This window comes from Pantherophis guttatus, chromosome 3 (genome assembly GCF_059756535.1).
Source record: "Pantherophis guttatus breed Tessera chromosome 3, ASM5975653v1, whole genome shotgun sequence".
Taxonomy (NCBI): Eukaryota; Metazoa; Chordata; class Lepidosauria; order Squamata; family Colubridae; genus Pantherophis; species Pantherophis guttatus.
The window spans coordinates 187,706,790-187,722,618 of NC_142065.1; the positions used below are offsets into that span (position 1 = coordinate 187,706,790).

The 15,829-nt window shown below is 44.0% G+C and overlaps 1 protein-coding gene across 1 annotated transcript in view; it reads right to left on the reverse strand.

The window, feature by feature from the left end:
• Nucleotides 1-15,829, reverse strand: part of CDH17 (cadherin 17) — a 49,769-nt gene that overhangs the window by 17,818 nt on the left and 16,122 nt on the right. Inside the window, exons 6-11 of the mRNA XM_034422311.3 lie at nt 15,553-15,752; nt 13,627-13,761; nt 12,799-12,949; nt 9,980-10,195; nt 8,319-8,395; nt 6,171-6,362 (exon numbers count right to left, since the gene is read on the reverse strand). Coding sequence (XP_034278202.2) covers nt 6,171-6,362; nt 8,319-8,395; nt 9,980-10,195; nt 12,799-12,949; nt 13,627-13,761; nt 15,553-15,752 — 971 coding nt within the window. The remainder of the gene's footprint in view (nt 1-6,170; nt 6,363-8,318; nt 8,396-9,979; nt 10,196-12,798; nt 12,950-13,626; nt 13,762-15,552; nt 15,753-15,829) is intronic.

Sequence of the window (15,829 nt, forward strand, 5' to 3'; positions counted from 1 at the left end):
CAGGGATTAAAAACCCACCAGGAATTTACATCAGAAGAAAACATTATCTTCTCAAAATATATTTGTTTACGAGGGGGGAGCGGACCTGGCGGGTATTACGGAGACCTGGTTGGGCCCAGAGGGAGGGGTCCCTCTGGTAGAAATGTGCCCACCAGGTTTCCACGCATTCCATCAGCCAAGGTCACAGGGGAGGGGAGGGGGAGTAGCGGTTATTATTAGAGAAGGCCTTAGGCCGAGGGAGGCCACTGTACCTCAGACAGCTGGTTGTGAGTCCCTCCTTGTGAAGTGGGGCCACGGGGTTCAGATGGGTTTGCTGATCACGTACCTGGCTCCCTGCCACGTGGCAACAGCCCTGCCCGAGCTACTCAACGTTATTGCCGCGGTGGCGGTTGATACCCCCAGACTTATGGTCATGGGGGATTTCAACCTGCCATCCGTGGGTGAGGCGTCTGAGGTGGCTCGGGAGTTCATGGCTTCCATGACGGCCATGGACCTGACCCAACTAATTCATGGCCCTACGCACAGGGGGGGAAACACACTGGACTTGGTTTTTGTCTCTGGACAGTGGTTGAGTGATCTTGAGATAGGGGATATAGTCATCGAGCCCTTGTCATGGTCAGATCACTCGTTCCTTCGCCTTGACCTTCGAACCACGGCACCCCGCTGCAGGGAGGCGGAACCGGTAAGATGGTACCGCCCCAGGCGCCTGATGGAACCTGATAGGTTCCAGATGGAGCTTGGGCCAATCCTGGAGGTTCTGGCTCACGCCTCATCTGGGGACCTAGTGGCTGCCTGGGATAGGGCGGCTGCTGGAGCCCTGGATCGAGTCGTGCCTTTGCGGCCTCTGACCCGGCGCCGATCTCGCCTGGCTCCTTGGTTCACCGAGGAGCTGAGGGAGATGAAGAGCCGGAAAAGACGCCTAGAGAGCTGTTGGAGGGCTAGTCTTTCTGAATCTGACCGAACACTGGTAAGATCTCATATTAGGAGTTACCTAGTGGCGATAAAAGCAGCAAAGTGCACTCATTTTACTGCTCTTATTGCATCATCAGATAATCGCCCGGCCACCCTGTTTAGGGTGACCCGCTCCCTGCTCCACCAGGAAGCGCGGGAGGACCCCTTGGAGGGAAGAGCCGAGGATTTTGTTCAGTATCTGTATGACAAAATCACTGGTCTGGACTCTGACGGGATAGATCCAGCGAGGGTAACGGAGACAGGTCTTGAGACTGTTATCTGGGATGAGTTTGATCCTGTGACCCCAGATGACGTGGACAGGATTCTGGGTAGATTGAACGCAACCACATGTTTGTTGGACCCGTGTCCCTCTTGGTTAGTGCTGGCTTCCCGGGAGGTGACGCGAGGCTGGCTCCAAGGGATTATAAATGCTTCGTTGGGTGAGGGTGTCTTTCCCGCCGCCTTGAAAGAGGCGGTGGTAAGGCCTCTCCTCAAGAAGCCTTCCCTGGACCCGGCAGTATTGGCTAATTATCGTCCAGTCTCCAACCTTTGCTTCGTTGCGAAGGTTGTTGAGAGTGTGGTTGCGCGACAACTACCCCAGTACCTGGATGAAGCGTCGTATCTAGATCCGTTCCAGTCGGGCTTCAGGCCTGGGTACAGCACGGAAACGGCATTGGTCGCGTTGGTTGATGATCTCTGGAGGAATCGGGACAGGGGCTGTTCCTCTGTCCTGGTCCTGTTAGGCTCTCAGCGGCTTTTGATACCATCGACCATGGTATCATGCTGCACCGGCTGGAAGGGTTGGGGGTGGGAGGCACCGTTTTACGGTGGTTCTCCTCCTTTCTCTCTGACCGGTCGCAGTCTGTGTTGACAGGGGGGCAGAGATCGACCCCGAGGCCCCTTATATGTGGGGTGCCGCAGGGATCGGTTCTCTCGCCCCTTCTGTTCAACATTTATGTAAAGCCGCTGGGCGAGATCATCCGTGGTTTCGGGGTGAAGTACCATCTGTACGCTGACGACACCCAGCTGTACATCTCCACCCCGGACCACCCCAACGATGCCCTTGAAGTGATGTCCCAGTGCCTGGAGGCCGTACGGATCTGGATGGGGAGAAATGGGCTCAGGCTCAACCCATCCAAGACCGAGTGGCTATGGTTTCCGACGTCCCGATATAGTCAGCTGGCGCCATCACTGGCTATTGGGGGCGAATCATTGGCCCCCACGGAAAGGGCTCGTAACTTGGGCGTCCTCCTGGACTCACGGCTGTCTTTAGAAGAGCACTTGATGGCCGTGACCGGGAGGATTTTTCATCAGGTTCGCCTGATTCGCCAGTTGCGTCCCTTTCTAGATCGGGACTCGTTACGCACAGTCACTCATGCCCTCGTCACCTCTCGTCTGGACTATTGTAATGCTCTCTACATGGGGCTCCCCTTGAGGTGCACCCGAAGGCTCCAACTGGCGCAGAGTGCGGCCGCGCGGGTGGTTATGGGAGCAACATGGAGCTCCCATGTAACACCTCTCCTGCGCGAGCTGCACTGGCTCCCGGTGGTCTTCCGGGTGCGCTTCAAGGTTCTGGTTACCACCTTTAAAGCGCTCCATGGCTTAGGACCTGGTTACTTACGGGACCGCCTACTACCATCAACAGCCTCCCACCGACCAGTACGCTCCCACAGAGAGGGGCTCCTCCAGGTGCCGTCGGCCAAACAATGTCGGCTGTCGGCCCCTAGGGGGAGAGCCTTCTCTGTGGGGGCACCGACGATCTGGAATGAGCTCCCCCCAGAGATACGGAGGATTCCGGATCTGCGCACCTTCCGCCGCGAGTTGAAGACGCTTTTATTTCATCAAGCTGGCCTCGCCTAAATCTTCTCCCTTTTAAGTGTAAATTTTAAAATTTTAATGTATTTTAAAATATGGGTATCTTAAATTATGGGTACAAATTCAGCCAAATTTATTTAATTCATTTTATTCGATTTTAAATTTTGTATATCTATGTGTTTTATTTCATGGCTGTGCACCGCCCTGAGTCCTTCGGGAGTAGGGCGGTATAGAAATTCAATAAAATAAATAAAATAAAATAAAAATAAATAAATTTATAGCACAGTTCCCCAACTTTCTATCCTCCAGGAAGGATTCTAGGCAGTGGTGGGATTCAAGTACGCATTTATGTGAAGCCGCTGGGCGAGATCATCCGTGGCTTCGGGGTGAGATACCATCAGTACGCTGATGACACCCAGCTGTACATCTCCACCCCAGGCCACCCCAACGATGCCCTTGAAGTGATGTCTCAGTGCCTGGAGGCTGTGCGGATCTGGATGGGGAGGAACAGGCTCAAGCTCAACCCTTCCAAGACTGAGTGGATGTGGCTCCCGGCATCCCGATATAGTCAGTTGACTCCATCACTGACTATTGGGGGCGAGTCCTTGGCCCCCACAGAAAGGGCTCGCAATCTGGGAGTCCTCCTGGATATGCAGCTGTCCTTGGAGGAACATCTGACGGCTGTAACCAGGGGGACCTTTTGTCAGGTCCGCCTGATTCGCCAGTTGCGGCCCTTTCTTGATCGGGATTCCCTGTGCACAGTCACTCATGCCCTCGTCACCTCTCGCCTTGACTACTGCAATGCTCTCTACATGGGGCTCCCCTTGAGGGGCACCCAGAGGCTCCAGCTGGTCCAGAACACAGCAGCGCGGGTAGTGATGGGAGCAGCATGGCACTCCCATGTAACACCACTCCGGCACGAGCTGCACTGGCTCCCGGTGGTCTTCCGGGTGCGCTTCAAGGTGTTGGTTATCACCTTTAAAGCGCTCCATGGCATAGGGCTTAGCTATCTTCGAGACCACCTGCTGCTACCGACCCGTGCGCTCCCACAGAGAGGGCCTCCTCAGGGTGCCATCAGCCAAACAATGTAGGCTGGTGACCCCCAGGGGGAGAGCCTTCTCTGTGGGGGCACCTACCCTCTGGAATCAGCTCCCCCCAGAGATAAGGAGAATTCAAGACCTCAGTGCCTTCCGCCGTGTCCTTAAAACCCACTTTTTCCAGCAAGCCGGGCTGGCTTAGGAAGAAATTTTTTAAATTTTTAAATGTTTAATTGGTTTGTGGTTTTTTAAATTTTGGGCCAAATTTATATAGATTTTAATTGTTTTTAATATTTGTATTTCATGTTTTTAATTCTGGCTGTGCACCGCCCTGAGTCCTCAGGGAGAAGGGCGGTATATAAATTGAAAATAAATAAAAAATAAAAAAGTAATTTAACAACCGGTTCTCTGCCCTAATGATTTCTTCCAACAATCAGTTTGCCAAACTGCTCAGAAAGTTAACAACCGGTTCTCCCGAACTGGCTGAATCCCACCACTGATTCTAGGACACTACAACTTTCCATCATCTGCAGCCAGGCCACCTCAAAGTAGACCCAAAGTAGACCCTGAACTAGACCCCCCCCACTAGTTCACGTGGCCTAATCTGAGGGTAAGCTAAACAAAGGGTTTCCCCTCTTTGGTAAACCATGGAGAGCTTTCCTGACAGCAGCAAATGAAACTTCACAATTCAGATACCCTGAATGATCATTGCTTATTTAGAACAAAGCAGATCAAACGCATCTCAAACAGTTTTAAGGTCAAAATGCTAAAGTGCCAAACATGTATTTATTTGTTTGCTTGTTTGTTTTCGCTAGGGACATGGTGGCTCAATGGCTAAGATGCTGAGCTTGTCGATCGAAAGGTCGGCAGTTCAGCGGTTCGAATCCCTAGTGCCCTGTAACGGGGTGAGCTCCTGTTACTTGTCCCAGCTTCTGCCAACCTAGCAGTTCAAAAGCACGTTAAAAAATGCAAGTAGAAAAATAGGGACCACCTTTGGTGGGAAGGTAACAGCATTCTGTGTGCCTTTGGCATTTAGTCATGCTGGCCACATGACCACGGAGATGTCTTCGGACAGCGCTGGCTCTTCAGCTTAGAAACGGAGATGAGCACCGCCCTGTAGAGTCGGGAATGACTAGCACATATGTGTGAGGGGCAGGGTGGGTTCTAAAATTTTTTACTACCGGTTCTGTGGGTGTGGCTTATTTTGAGGGTGTAGCTTGATGGTCATGTGACAATTCTTTAGGATTTAGCAGAGGTACTGGTCTACCAGGCTTTTAACTGCTTGCAGAGCTCTACCGGTTTACTCATTTGTTTTTGCAGGCATCGGTCTACTACTAAACTGCCTTTTATCACTGATCAGCTGTAGGGTGGCCCTTTGAAGCCCCGCAGCAAGAGTTTAAATAGTTTTTTTCCTTCTAGCCGATCAGCTGGAACTCAGGAGGCAGCAATAGATTGGGGATGGGGCCAAATAAAAAGTAAGAATAACACGGGGGGTCGGGTGGGTGGGGGGACCAGGGGGCGGGGGGGCAGAACCAGTTCGGTGACACCATATCGTCACCACTACCAGCTCGGCGGAACCGGGCCGAACCAGGAGGAACCCACCACTGGCGAGGGGAACCTTTACCTTTACCTTGTTTTTACTGGCAACCATTCTCTGTTTGATAGGCATTGCCGGAAGAGAGGCCCAGTTTTTAGAAAGACTAATTACATTTTCTGCCACCTAGGATTAGATTTGTCAGTTTTTTGGCTATCTGCCTACTTGTGGGAAGTGCCTGATATTGAGGTGTACAAGAGGCATTTTCTCAGGTCTGTACTATCTAGGGAATGAAGCTTTGATTGACTGAGTTTTTGAGTTTTCTCTTTAGTCTCCTCAAGGGAGCATTTGGCATCTCTATGTTTTCTCAGTATTCAAAGACAAAAAGATAATATGGCTATGTTTTATAACATAAGTAAAGATATGTGTGTTTATCCCATGACTGCCTTCAAAATAGTTGGAGGAACTAGGAAGAAGAAACTGATTTATTGGGTAGACTTCTAAGTCTACTGTTTTTAACTATTGTCCAAAAATCTGCAACTTCAGGTTTGGTAAGTATGAAACCATTCATTATGTCATTTAGTATTTTGGCCTTAAAACTCACAAGATCTCAAAGGAAAATAGAATCTCATAAAATTTCAATCTCTTGCAAAACTGCAACGATATAAAGACATTTTTCTCCAATTTTCTTAAATTTGTAGGCATCATACAGACATCCTATTGCTATTCGCTAATTAATGTAGCATTGTTCTTAGTCATTCAACTGCCTTGCCTTGAGGAAATGTTAATTAAAACTATTTAATATAACAATAAATGAAATGGCATTCATTCACCTTGTTAATTATAATAGCTCCTATATTTGTATTTGGATCAGTCAGTATTGTAAAACTATTATTTGGGTCACCCTTTGTGATGGTGTAAATAATCTGAGAACTTCCAGTGTGTGGTTCATCAGCATCGGTGGCTTGTATTTCAAATATAAGAGATCCTTTTTTCTTATCTTCTGCAACAATCACAGTGCCATACTAGAATGAAAAGAAAAACACAATAAATATAAAACAATAGAACAGAAAAGTAGAAATAACATTTCTAAAAAGAACTGGCTATTTTGAAGAGGGCTTCATGATGTAATAACTTGAAATCATAATTTGCTGTTGCACAATATTCTAAGACCATCTCCAGACAGCCTCATTGCCCTGGTGTGAGGATGCTCCACTAATCATTTTTAGAGGACATCTCCTCAGTCTGACTTTTTAAAGTTCTCCATCCTGAAAATGGTGTTTTCCCTCTTATTCATGCTCAAGTTCTTCCATCAGGACAACTCATGACACAAGGAGAAGAAGACTTAAGTGACTTTGGGTTAGAGTTTACTGTTTGGCTCCAGTTGATTCAGCAAATGTGCTGGGGGAACCTCTTCCATGTAATCTCAGGGTTCAGGATCTCTTCTATGGTTCTCATTTAGATGCTAGGGAGACTGGATTTGTGGCTCCTACAACTATCCTTATTTTTTTTAATTGTGCAAAGCCTTATGATAGACTATCTTTCTCCAACCTAACAAAGGTAATTGAAACAGGGGTGGGATTCATCTGGTTCGGACTGGTTTGGGCGAACCGGTAGTTTTGATGATCAGAAGGCCCCTCCCACCCACTCCCACCCTATCCAATCCTATATTTCCTTCTTTCTGGCTCAGCTGATTTATGTGCCTCCACTGTTCTACTTACCAGGGCCTGCCTTAGAAGGTAAGCAGCTGAGCTTCAAATTGCTGTATTTTGAACGCTGCGTGCAAGCACATTAGGCGCGTGCACAAAGGGCGTGTGCGTGCACAAAGTGCACGTTGACCGAACCAGTTGTTAAACCAGTTACAGCCCACCACTGAATTGAAAGCATAATAAAAGGACTGTCTCTTCTGCTTTGTAATGTGATGGAAAATCCCCTTTCCTATCTAATTGGCTCCTCTTTTTCCTCACATAATCACAATTCTCACACTGACATCCACAGCAAAGCCCCCTTCCAAACTCCAGCTGTTCACCAACAGCTTTGCACAACCATATGTGGGCTGCACAAATCCAACCAATCACCAGTTGGCAGCCAAGAAGCATAAATAACTCTTTGCTGCCACCTACAGATCTATAGGTTGAATGCTGAATCAATCAAATGATAGTTCTAAGGCAGAGGTCCCCAAACTTTCAGGCTATATGGACTGATGGCAGCAGTGGTGATGGGGAGGGGAGGGGGTTTTGTGCATGCCCTCCACTTGTGCAAATGGAGTTTTGCACACTCACCCACCACTTGCATGGCCCAGATTGAGCCTCAGACAAGTTACTGGTCAGCGGATCAGAGGTTGGGAACCCCTGTTATAAAGATATTTTTAAAAATAAAAAGTTAACCGACAGGAAAGAAAAAAGAAGAGTGCATGCAGTAATCAGAACATTGTGTGTGCCAGTTGGAGGAGAATTTTCACATGCTAGATGGTGATGCAATTTCATCTACCAATCATAGCCTTTAAGTGGCAGGTATATTAAAGCTGTATGGACAGCAGCAGCATAGTATGGATCTTTTCAGGACTCATGTAGTAAGAATGTACTTCAATTTAGGCAGTGTTAATCCTACCAGTCTGAGATGAGAATAGGGCAAAGTAACTGTGTGGAGCTGTTTTATTAAAAAAAGTCAACAACATTTTTCCTTTGAGTTTCTTCTGAGCTCCAGTGCAGACTTTTGCAATCTGATTTCCTCCAGAAGCGTTAAGAATTACAACTTTTAAAATTCCCATTCAACATGTCTGTTGCTGGACGTTCTGGGAATTGTAGTCCTAAAATATCTGATGGGAATTGACTTGGGAAAGACTTACCTAACTAGCCACAGATATGCAACAACAACATGTACATGCCATGCAAATATCTCCGAAGAGGATACTGTCAAACCAAACGTTTGCCATTTTTCCAACGTCTTGTGAAGGCAAAACTAGTTAACAAGATACTCACATCTGATTTTTCAAATATTGGGATCTTATCATTGATGTCAATGACTTGAATTTGCACTTTACATATAGTTGAGAAAACTACAAGGAAAAGGATATAATGAAATCAAATGTAAGCTGATTTGCACAGAACAGATTCTCAAACCTTTTAGACACATCAAATATAACTAAAACATCCCAAAGCAATTAATAGCCCTTCATAGGTATAGAATCAGAGGGAGTCAGGCTCAAATTCACCCCAGCTCTGAAAGCTCAAGAATGAATTTTGGACCAGTCACTTCCTCTTAGCCCACCCTACCAAAAGTTGCCATTATGGGATGTATGTGAGGAATCTGAGAAGCGAGTGATAATGTGCATTGCCTTGACTTCTTGTAGGAAAAACAAGAAATACGTCTAACAAATAAGAATATAGGCAGTCCTCAATTTACAGCCAATACTGAGCCTGGAATTTAGTCATACATCGTGCCAGTCATTAAGCAGGTCATAACGTGACCAACACAATTTTATGGCTTTTTTGTGGTGGTCATAAAATGAATGCTGTGATTGTTAAGCAAATCCATTCCTCCACAATGGGCTCTTTTTTCTTTTTTTGCCAAAAAATCAGAAGTAATAGTTGGTTTTTGCCAAAAAAAAAACCCAAAACTTAAATTGCCATCATGGGGATGCAGGACCCTGCTGGTGGCTGAGAACCCAAAATGTGATTATGTGGGTATGGGGGGAGGGAGGGGCAGCCGTCAGAACTTTGAATCCAGGTCATTTAGGTTTGGCTTTCATTGCAATTTGGACGGTCACTAAGCAACTGATCATAGATCAAGGGCTAACTGTACTAGTACTACTCCCACTAGTTCAAGGGGAATAAAGGATTTTAATGTTATTCCTTTATTTTAGAGCTTATGTCTGAATATTCACGTTTTCCACTCCAACACGGAAGGAAACGGTGATACCAATTTTCAGCAATCTTGCCATGAAATTCATTAGCATGGTCAAAAGGTATTTCAAGTCTATAAGAAGGAGCTCAGGGGTGTGGAGTTGCAGGTAGAGCTTCAGTCGCAGTACCATGTAGACAGCATATTGCCCTTTTCGACCATAACTTACAGACACTTTCTTTTTAAAAGGAGCACATGAAAGATTTATAATTTTGCTTTTACATGTGTGGCTCTTGATGAAAGGAGAAATGGAGAAAAGGACTGAAAAGGGATGGATGGAAGAAATGAAAGAAGTATAGATGAGAGAGTGTAGACCAGGGGTATCAAACTCAAGGCCCAGGGGCCAGATCTGGCCCATGGGGTACTTAAATCTGGCCCACGAGGCCACCCTGGAAACAGTGAAGGACTAGCCCATGGTGCCTCTGCCAGCGAAAACAGAGCTCGGGAAGGCCGTACGCGGGTCCTCCCGAGCTCCGTTTTCACTGGCAGAGGGTTGCAGGAGGCTGTCACAGCCGAAAATGGAGCTCAGGAGCCCATTTTCTCTGGCAGAGCATTCTGGCCTCCACAGGCACCCCCGACACAAGTGACATTAAGGTGACCACACCCACCCTGGCCACGCCAACTCTGACCCCCCAAGGTCAAACACAACTCTGATGCGGCCCTCAATGACCCCTATCTTGTGATCCATGTTGCTTTAACAGAATATTTGGGGAATACACGTAATGTGTAATGCACTGACCTGAATCTGTCACATTCACCTCCAAATAGTAAGTTTTGGCCACTTGTCTGTTTAATTCCGATTTGAATAAGTGGACTGACCCAGTTCCCAATTCTATACGGAAGAGATTGTCTTGTGGAATTTTGGGGTTCTGATCCAAAAGACGGAACTTCAGGCGAGAATTAAGCGACCCCTTCTCATCATTGTCTGAGGCAAGGACAATTCCTATTAAATTCCCTGTTGGTCGCAGAGAAAATTGTAGTTAGACCAATAGCAAACAAGCATAGTAGAAAATAAAATAAATTACTTATACAAAGACAAATGTAACTTTTGGGATTGGGCAAGGGAACTAACAAGATTTCTATATATACTTACTCACAAATTCATGATAGAGCTATTTGTGTGGAACATGATCTCCTTAAAACTGAACAAAAGGCAGCTAATGTTTTTCAGTGGAATCCAGAGTGGCCAAAAAAACGATTAGTGATAAGCAAAATAACTTTTTTTCCCCAAACTTCATCCTTGCAGTGAGGGGATTGCATGTATAAAGGACCTTTCCATACAGTAGCAAAATGCTTTAGGATCAATCTATATGCATAATTATTAATATTGCTAATATTAATATTAATGAAAAGGGTGCCGGCTGGGAGGTGTGTTGAATGGAGCATGAGTGTTTAGGATTGACATTTGATCATCAATTTAATGGCCTATTGTTGGATCAATTTCAAGATTTTTTAAAAAATATAGTAACTGTCAACTAGCAGAAAATGCAGCAGTCCAGTAGCCAGCTACTGGAAGGAGGGTATGCAAAGCATTGCAGAAAATTGAACTTGTTATTAGAAAGGAATAAAGAACAGGAAAACATCCATTCTGGAAGATATAAAAATGGGTGAGGTTAGAAAACAGTAGTTTTGAAGCAGATCTGAAAGATGTAGGTTCAGGATACATTTACAATTTGTCAAGAGGAGAGGGTAGGAGAGGAGGTGATCACCTCATTTCTTTATTGAGGAAGTGATGAATGACCTATGTAGGCAGTGGGCCAAGCACAAAGTATGCATTTATCCAATGTTAATACATGACCTCAACTCATACTCATCTTATCAAATCAGAGAACTTAGTACTTACTCGATCACACTTTGATGAATAAACTAAAAGGGCACATTTCATATATCATGCTATGATATATGATTACTTATATTAACCGGTTGTTCTCAAGGGACTAAGCCATAAATTAGCCAATCCCATTAAGACATGACATCCATACATGATGCAGACATGCAATTTTGGAAAGACTAAAACTTCTAAACAGCTGTTCTTCTCAGTACTACAGACCCAAGGTTCTGACCATCTTCTTTCATACCTGATCTATTTGGGTAGGACTGGTTCTTTAGTATGGTCAAGGTATCTCTTGTGGGATAAGAGAAGCCATCCAGGTCCTGAGCATGGGAACCAAGCACTAATTAATTCTCTGATAGGATGAGACTAGGTGCAGTCTCATTTGAAGTGTGCCGATTTTATTCTCAACAACTCCTAAATTGTATATTTAGCACCTCTGATAAGTAGTTCATGCTGTGGAATTTTTGGTGCTCTCTGAGCTATTTGCTTTCAGATGTGTGAGTGGGTTTTTTATTATTATTATTTATACATTTTTTTCTTTAAAATACATAAGTGTTTAATAAACAATGTATTGTCTGGATCAATTTGCTTATACAAAGTGTTAATGGTAATACTGGTAGTAATAATGATAATAACAATAACAACCGTAATAATAATACTGATGTTTACTTATATCTAATGAAATTCTTGCATCATTTACTTATACATATCAGTGTATAAGTATAAGTATAAGTATAAGTATATCAGTAATCTTTCATCCTCTAATTTCTATCTCTTTTATCTAACCATTGATAAAACAAATCCCATGTTAAAAGATATTCTGTTTCTTCCTTATCTTTTATTATTAATGTCAGTCTGTCCATCTCTGCACAGTCTAATATTTTTCTAATTATACTTTCATCTGTAGGTGTATCCTCATTTTTCCAATATTGTGCAAATACAATTCTCGCTGCTGTCAGCACATGTATTATTAATTATGTAACCCCTTTATTATAATTTTTTGGAAATATACCTAACAAAAATATTTCTGGTTTTAAGTCTATGTGTTGCTTTATCATTTTCTCTAACCGTGTATGTATTTTCAGATGTGCGAGTGTTGATGATGTTACCTAGTTGGGTAGTGAAATGTCTGTAACCCTTCTATTAGAACTTCTTATGCCAGTGATAGCTAACCTTTTTGCAGTCGCGTGCCAAAAGCAGGGGGAGCGCAGAGGGGTCACGTGCACATGTGCCCACACCCATAATTCAATGCGCCCCACCTGCCGCGCATGCACGCGCAACCCTCCTCCCCGTGCAACCCCCGCTTTTGGCACGCAACGGCACAGTGGGCCTGGTAGGCCCATTTTTCACCCTCCCCAGGCTCCAGAGGCTTTCTTGGAGCCTGGGGAGGGTGAAAACAGCCTCCCCCACCCCCCGGAGGCCCTACGGAGACCGGAAACAGCCCATTTCCTGACTTCTGGTGGGCCCAGAAGGCCCAAAAATCAGCTGGCCGGTGCATGCATGCGCACTGGAGCTGTGCTAGGGCAATGCTCACGTGCCCACAGATATGGCTCCATGTGCCACCTGTGGCACGCGAGCCATAGGTTCGTCATCACGGTCTTATGCTATTCAAACTCATAAGAACTGATATGGTGATATTAAATTTTATACTCATTTAACTTCCAAAGAAGCTTTGCGTTAAATTCTTTTTGCCCATGCAGCACATGAAATGCAATATTTCTTACCCACTTTCTCATTTTCTTGAACTTCAAATTTAGTCAGAACTTCGTCACACACAGGTGGGTTGTCATTGATGTCTACAACCCGGACTGAAACAGTGACTGGTTCAGCCAGACTGTCTCCCTCCTCATCATTTGCAAAGATACTGAATGAATACTGAAATAGGATATATAATTAAAATTATAGAATGAAAAACTGCAGGAATAATTAACACGGGTTTAAGGAATTACTAATGTAGAACAAACTACATTGTCAGAGTTTTGCTCCATCTCATATGGAGCAAAGGCTTCAAAGAGCCTTGGTGGCGCAGCAGACTAAACTGCTGTTAAAGTAGACTTAGCTGCCAGCTGCCTGCAATTACTGCAAGTTCAATTCTCACCAGGCTCAAGGTTGACTCAGCCTTCCATCCTTTCGAGGTAGGTAAAATGAGGACCCGGTTTGTGGGGGCAATAAGCTGACTTTGTATAAAATAGAACACCGCTTGGGGGGGCCCCAAAAAGCTGTACTAAGCAGGTATATACAAAAGTATGAAGGGTATTGCTTAATGCATTGTAAGCCACCCTGAGTCTCCGGAGAAGGGCGGCATATAAATCGAACTAATAAATAAATTGAACTAATGAACCGAACTAATAAATATCAAACCCATTCAAGAGTAGCATAATTTATTTGAAATATTGATATCTAATAAGCTGAGTAAACAATAATTAATTTAAAAAACTAACATAGAATGCAATGCTGATAATGAAATGCAAGTAGATAACCACCTGAAAGGCACTGTAGTTTAGCTTTCCCCATATTTAAAGCATACCTGCTATCCACTTTCATGTACTTACGTAGTCTTTCTCTTCTCTGTCTAGTGGTTTAGTTACATAAACTGTTCCATTCTGAGCAACTGTAAATGGGAGTTCAATAGGATACTTTTCTATGGGTTGAATTTGATACGTTGCATGTGGATCATTCCATTGTACCTAATATTACAGTGTAAAAGTAAACAGCAAGTATAGAAATGAAAAGTGTTGACCTGATAGATGGTTTAAAAAATATTTTCTCTCTCTCTTTAATGCAACTGGGACTGCCAGAATTACCATTGCTAAGCAGTGCAGTCATGTGCCATAGTGCTTTCCAACATGCTAGTTAGCAATGCCAGTTCCTTTATAGCGTAAGCTGCCCAGAATTGCTTCAAAATAAGATGGGTGGCAAATAAATTTAATTAATAATAATTCCAATCCCAATTGCCATCATTAACAGAAGACTACCAATCAGTTATTTGAGAAAGAAACGACAGATCTATAAAATGTTCAAAAAGTTTGGAAGGAATCTCGAATAGTATATTGACAACCTTGTATTTGGCCTACATTTTTTGCTCTCTTGCATTAACCTCCTCTGTTGCTTTTTGTAACTTCTTGCCTATTGAAGAGTTCTGGGAAAATCGAAGTTTTGTGCATGTTGATATTCTGGATGGGTATAAGAGAGGACCAGGTTGAGCCCGAAGGCGGGGTCAAATGTGTCATCAGTTTGGAGTCACTATGCCTCAGTAAAAGACCTAGGTCCAGACCCTTGAAGTCCATTGACTCTTAATGCTTTTGAATTCTATCCTGGCGCCTGATTTCTTGCACCCGACAATGAGTCTAATGAGATTATTGCTCAAGGGCTTACAAGATAATCATGGCAAAGGCCTATGTAGAATAAGCACTGGCTATTACTTGGATGGAAGAACAGCAGAAAATACAATAGTCTCAAAGTTAAAAATTGGAAACTGCTTCTATTTTGGTGCTAAAACTATATTTGTGCATCCATGAATTCACCTGGTTGGAGCTCAACTCAAAGAAAATGATCATTTTGAAATAGTAGAGATATAACCAGATATGAATTTGTTGATATTCTTTTCTAGTGGACTGACACTTTTGCTTTTTAGGTTCTAGCGATTCAAATAAAGATTTCTATTATCTGGAGATAATATTTAGGTCAAAGATTACCTTTCAGTATTCCTTTTTCTACTAGTCATAGTAGCCAGTCAAATGCTCTGGGCATCGAACAATCAACATATCACTCAACATGATATCAATGTGATATCAGTGGTGGGTTGCCCCCGGTTCAGACCGGTTCACAAGAACCGGTAGTAAAACCGGCGGGAGGCCCTGCTCACCATCCGGGATGTCGTCATCAATGATCTGCACATGCGCAGAAGCAAGGCGCATGTACGAACGAAGCGAGCACGTGCATGAGATCCTGTTGCGAACTGGTAGTACAGGTAAGTAGAACCCACCTCTGTGTGATATCAACATGTTTCCATTACATATGACATTATCAGATTTATCTCTAACGATATTTCTATCCTCTTTATCAAAACTATCCAAGCTTATTATGACAACTGCCCATGTTGTGAAACATAAGGAAGAGCTTCTTTTCCCTCTAGGCAGGGGTGGATTCTACTTACCTTTACTACCGGTTCTTGAGAACCGGTCCGAACCGGGGGCAACCCACCACCGCCTCTAGGGAATCTCATGCCAATTAAATTAGATGGCAATATAAAATTGTTACAATCATGTAACAATTCCATTCTTTCTCTCTATAATTTTTCTCACAGTAATCATTCTAATTATCCAAGATCATATTTTCATGTTACAGTGGCATTGCTCAATTGGCTGCTATTGAGAAGTGAATTTGCTGAATGGCCCAGTTGCAGCATACATGGTGGAAGTCAAAGACTGTGTCTTTAATAATTGATGGTGAGTTGCCTGATAATTTTAGGATCTTACATGAGTGATGTTCATGGGGTGTGGCTTTGTAGAGTTCTCCATGAGCAATACTTCTGGAGGAGATTTCCAAACGTTTTCCAAAACAGTGATCGACACATCAGTATCAGTAGCAAAACAATTTATGGACTGTCCTGCCATATCTTTTGCTGTCACCACAAGGACAAAATCATTCCGTATTGTTGGGTCCAAGTTTTTTGTTCCTAATAATGTTACAGAGAATAAAACTTGAAAATATGCACTCATTCTTTCTCCTACATTCTGAAACAATTACAACTCC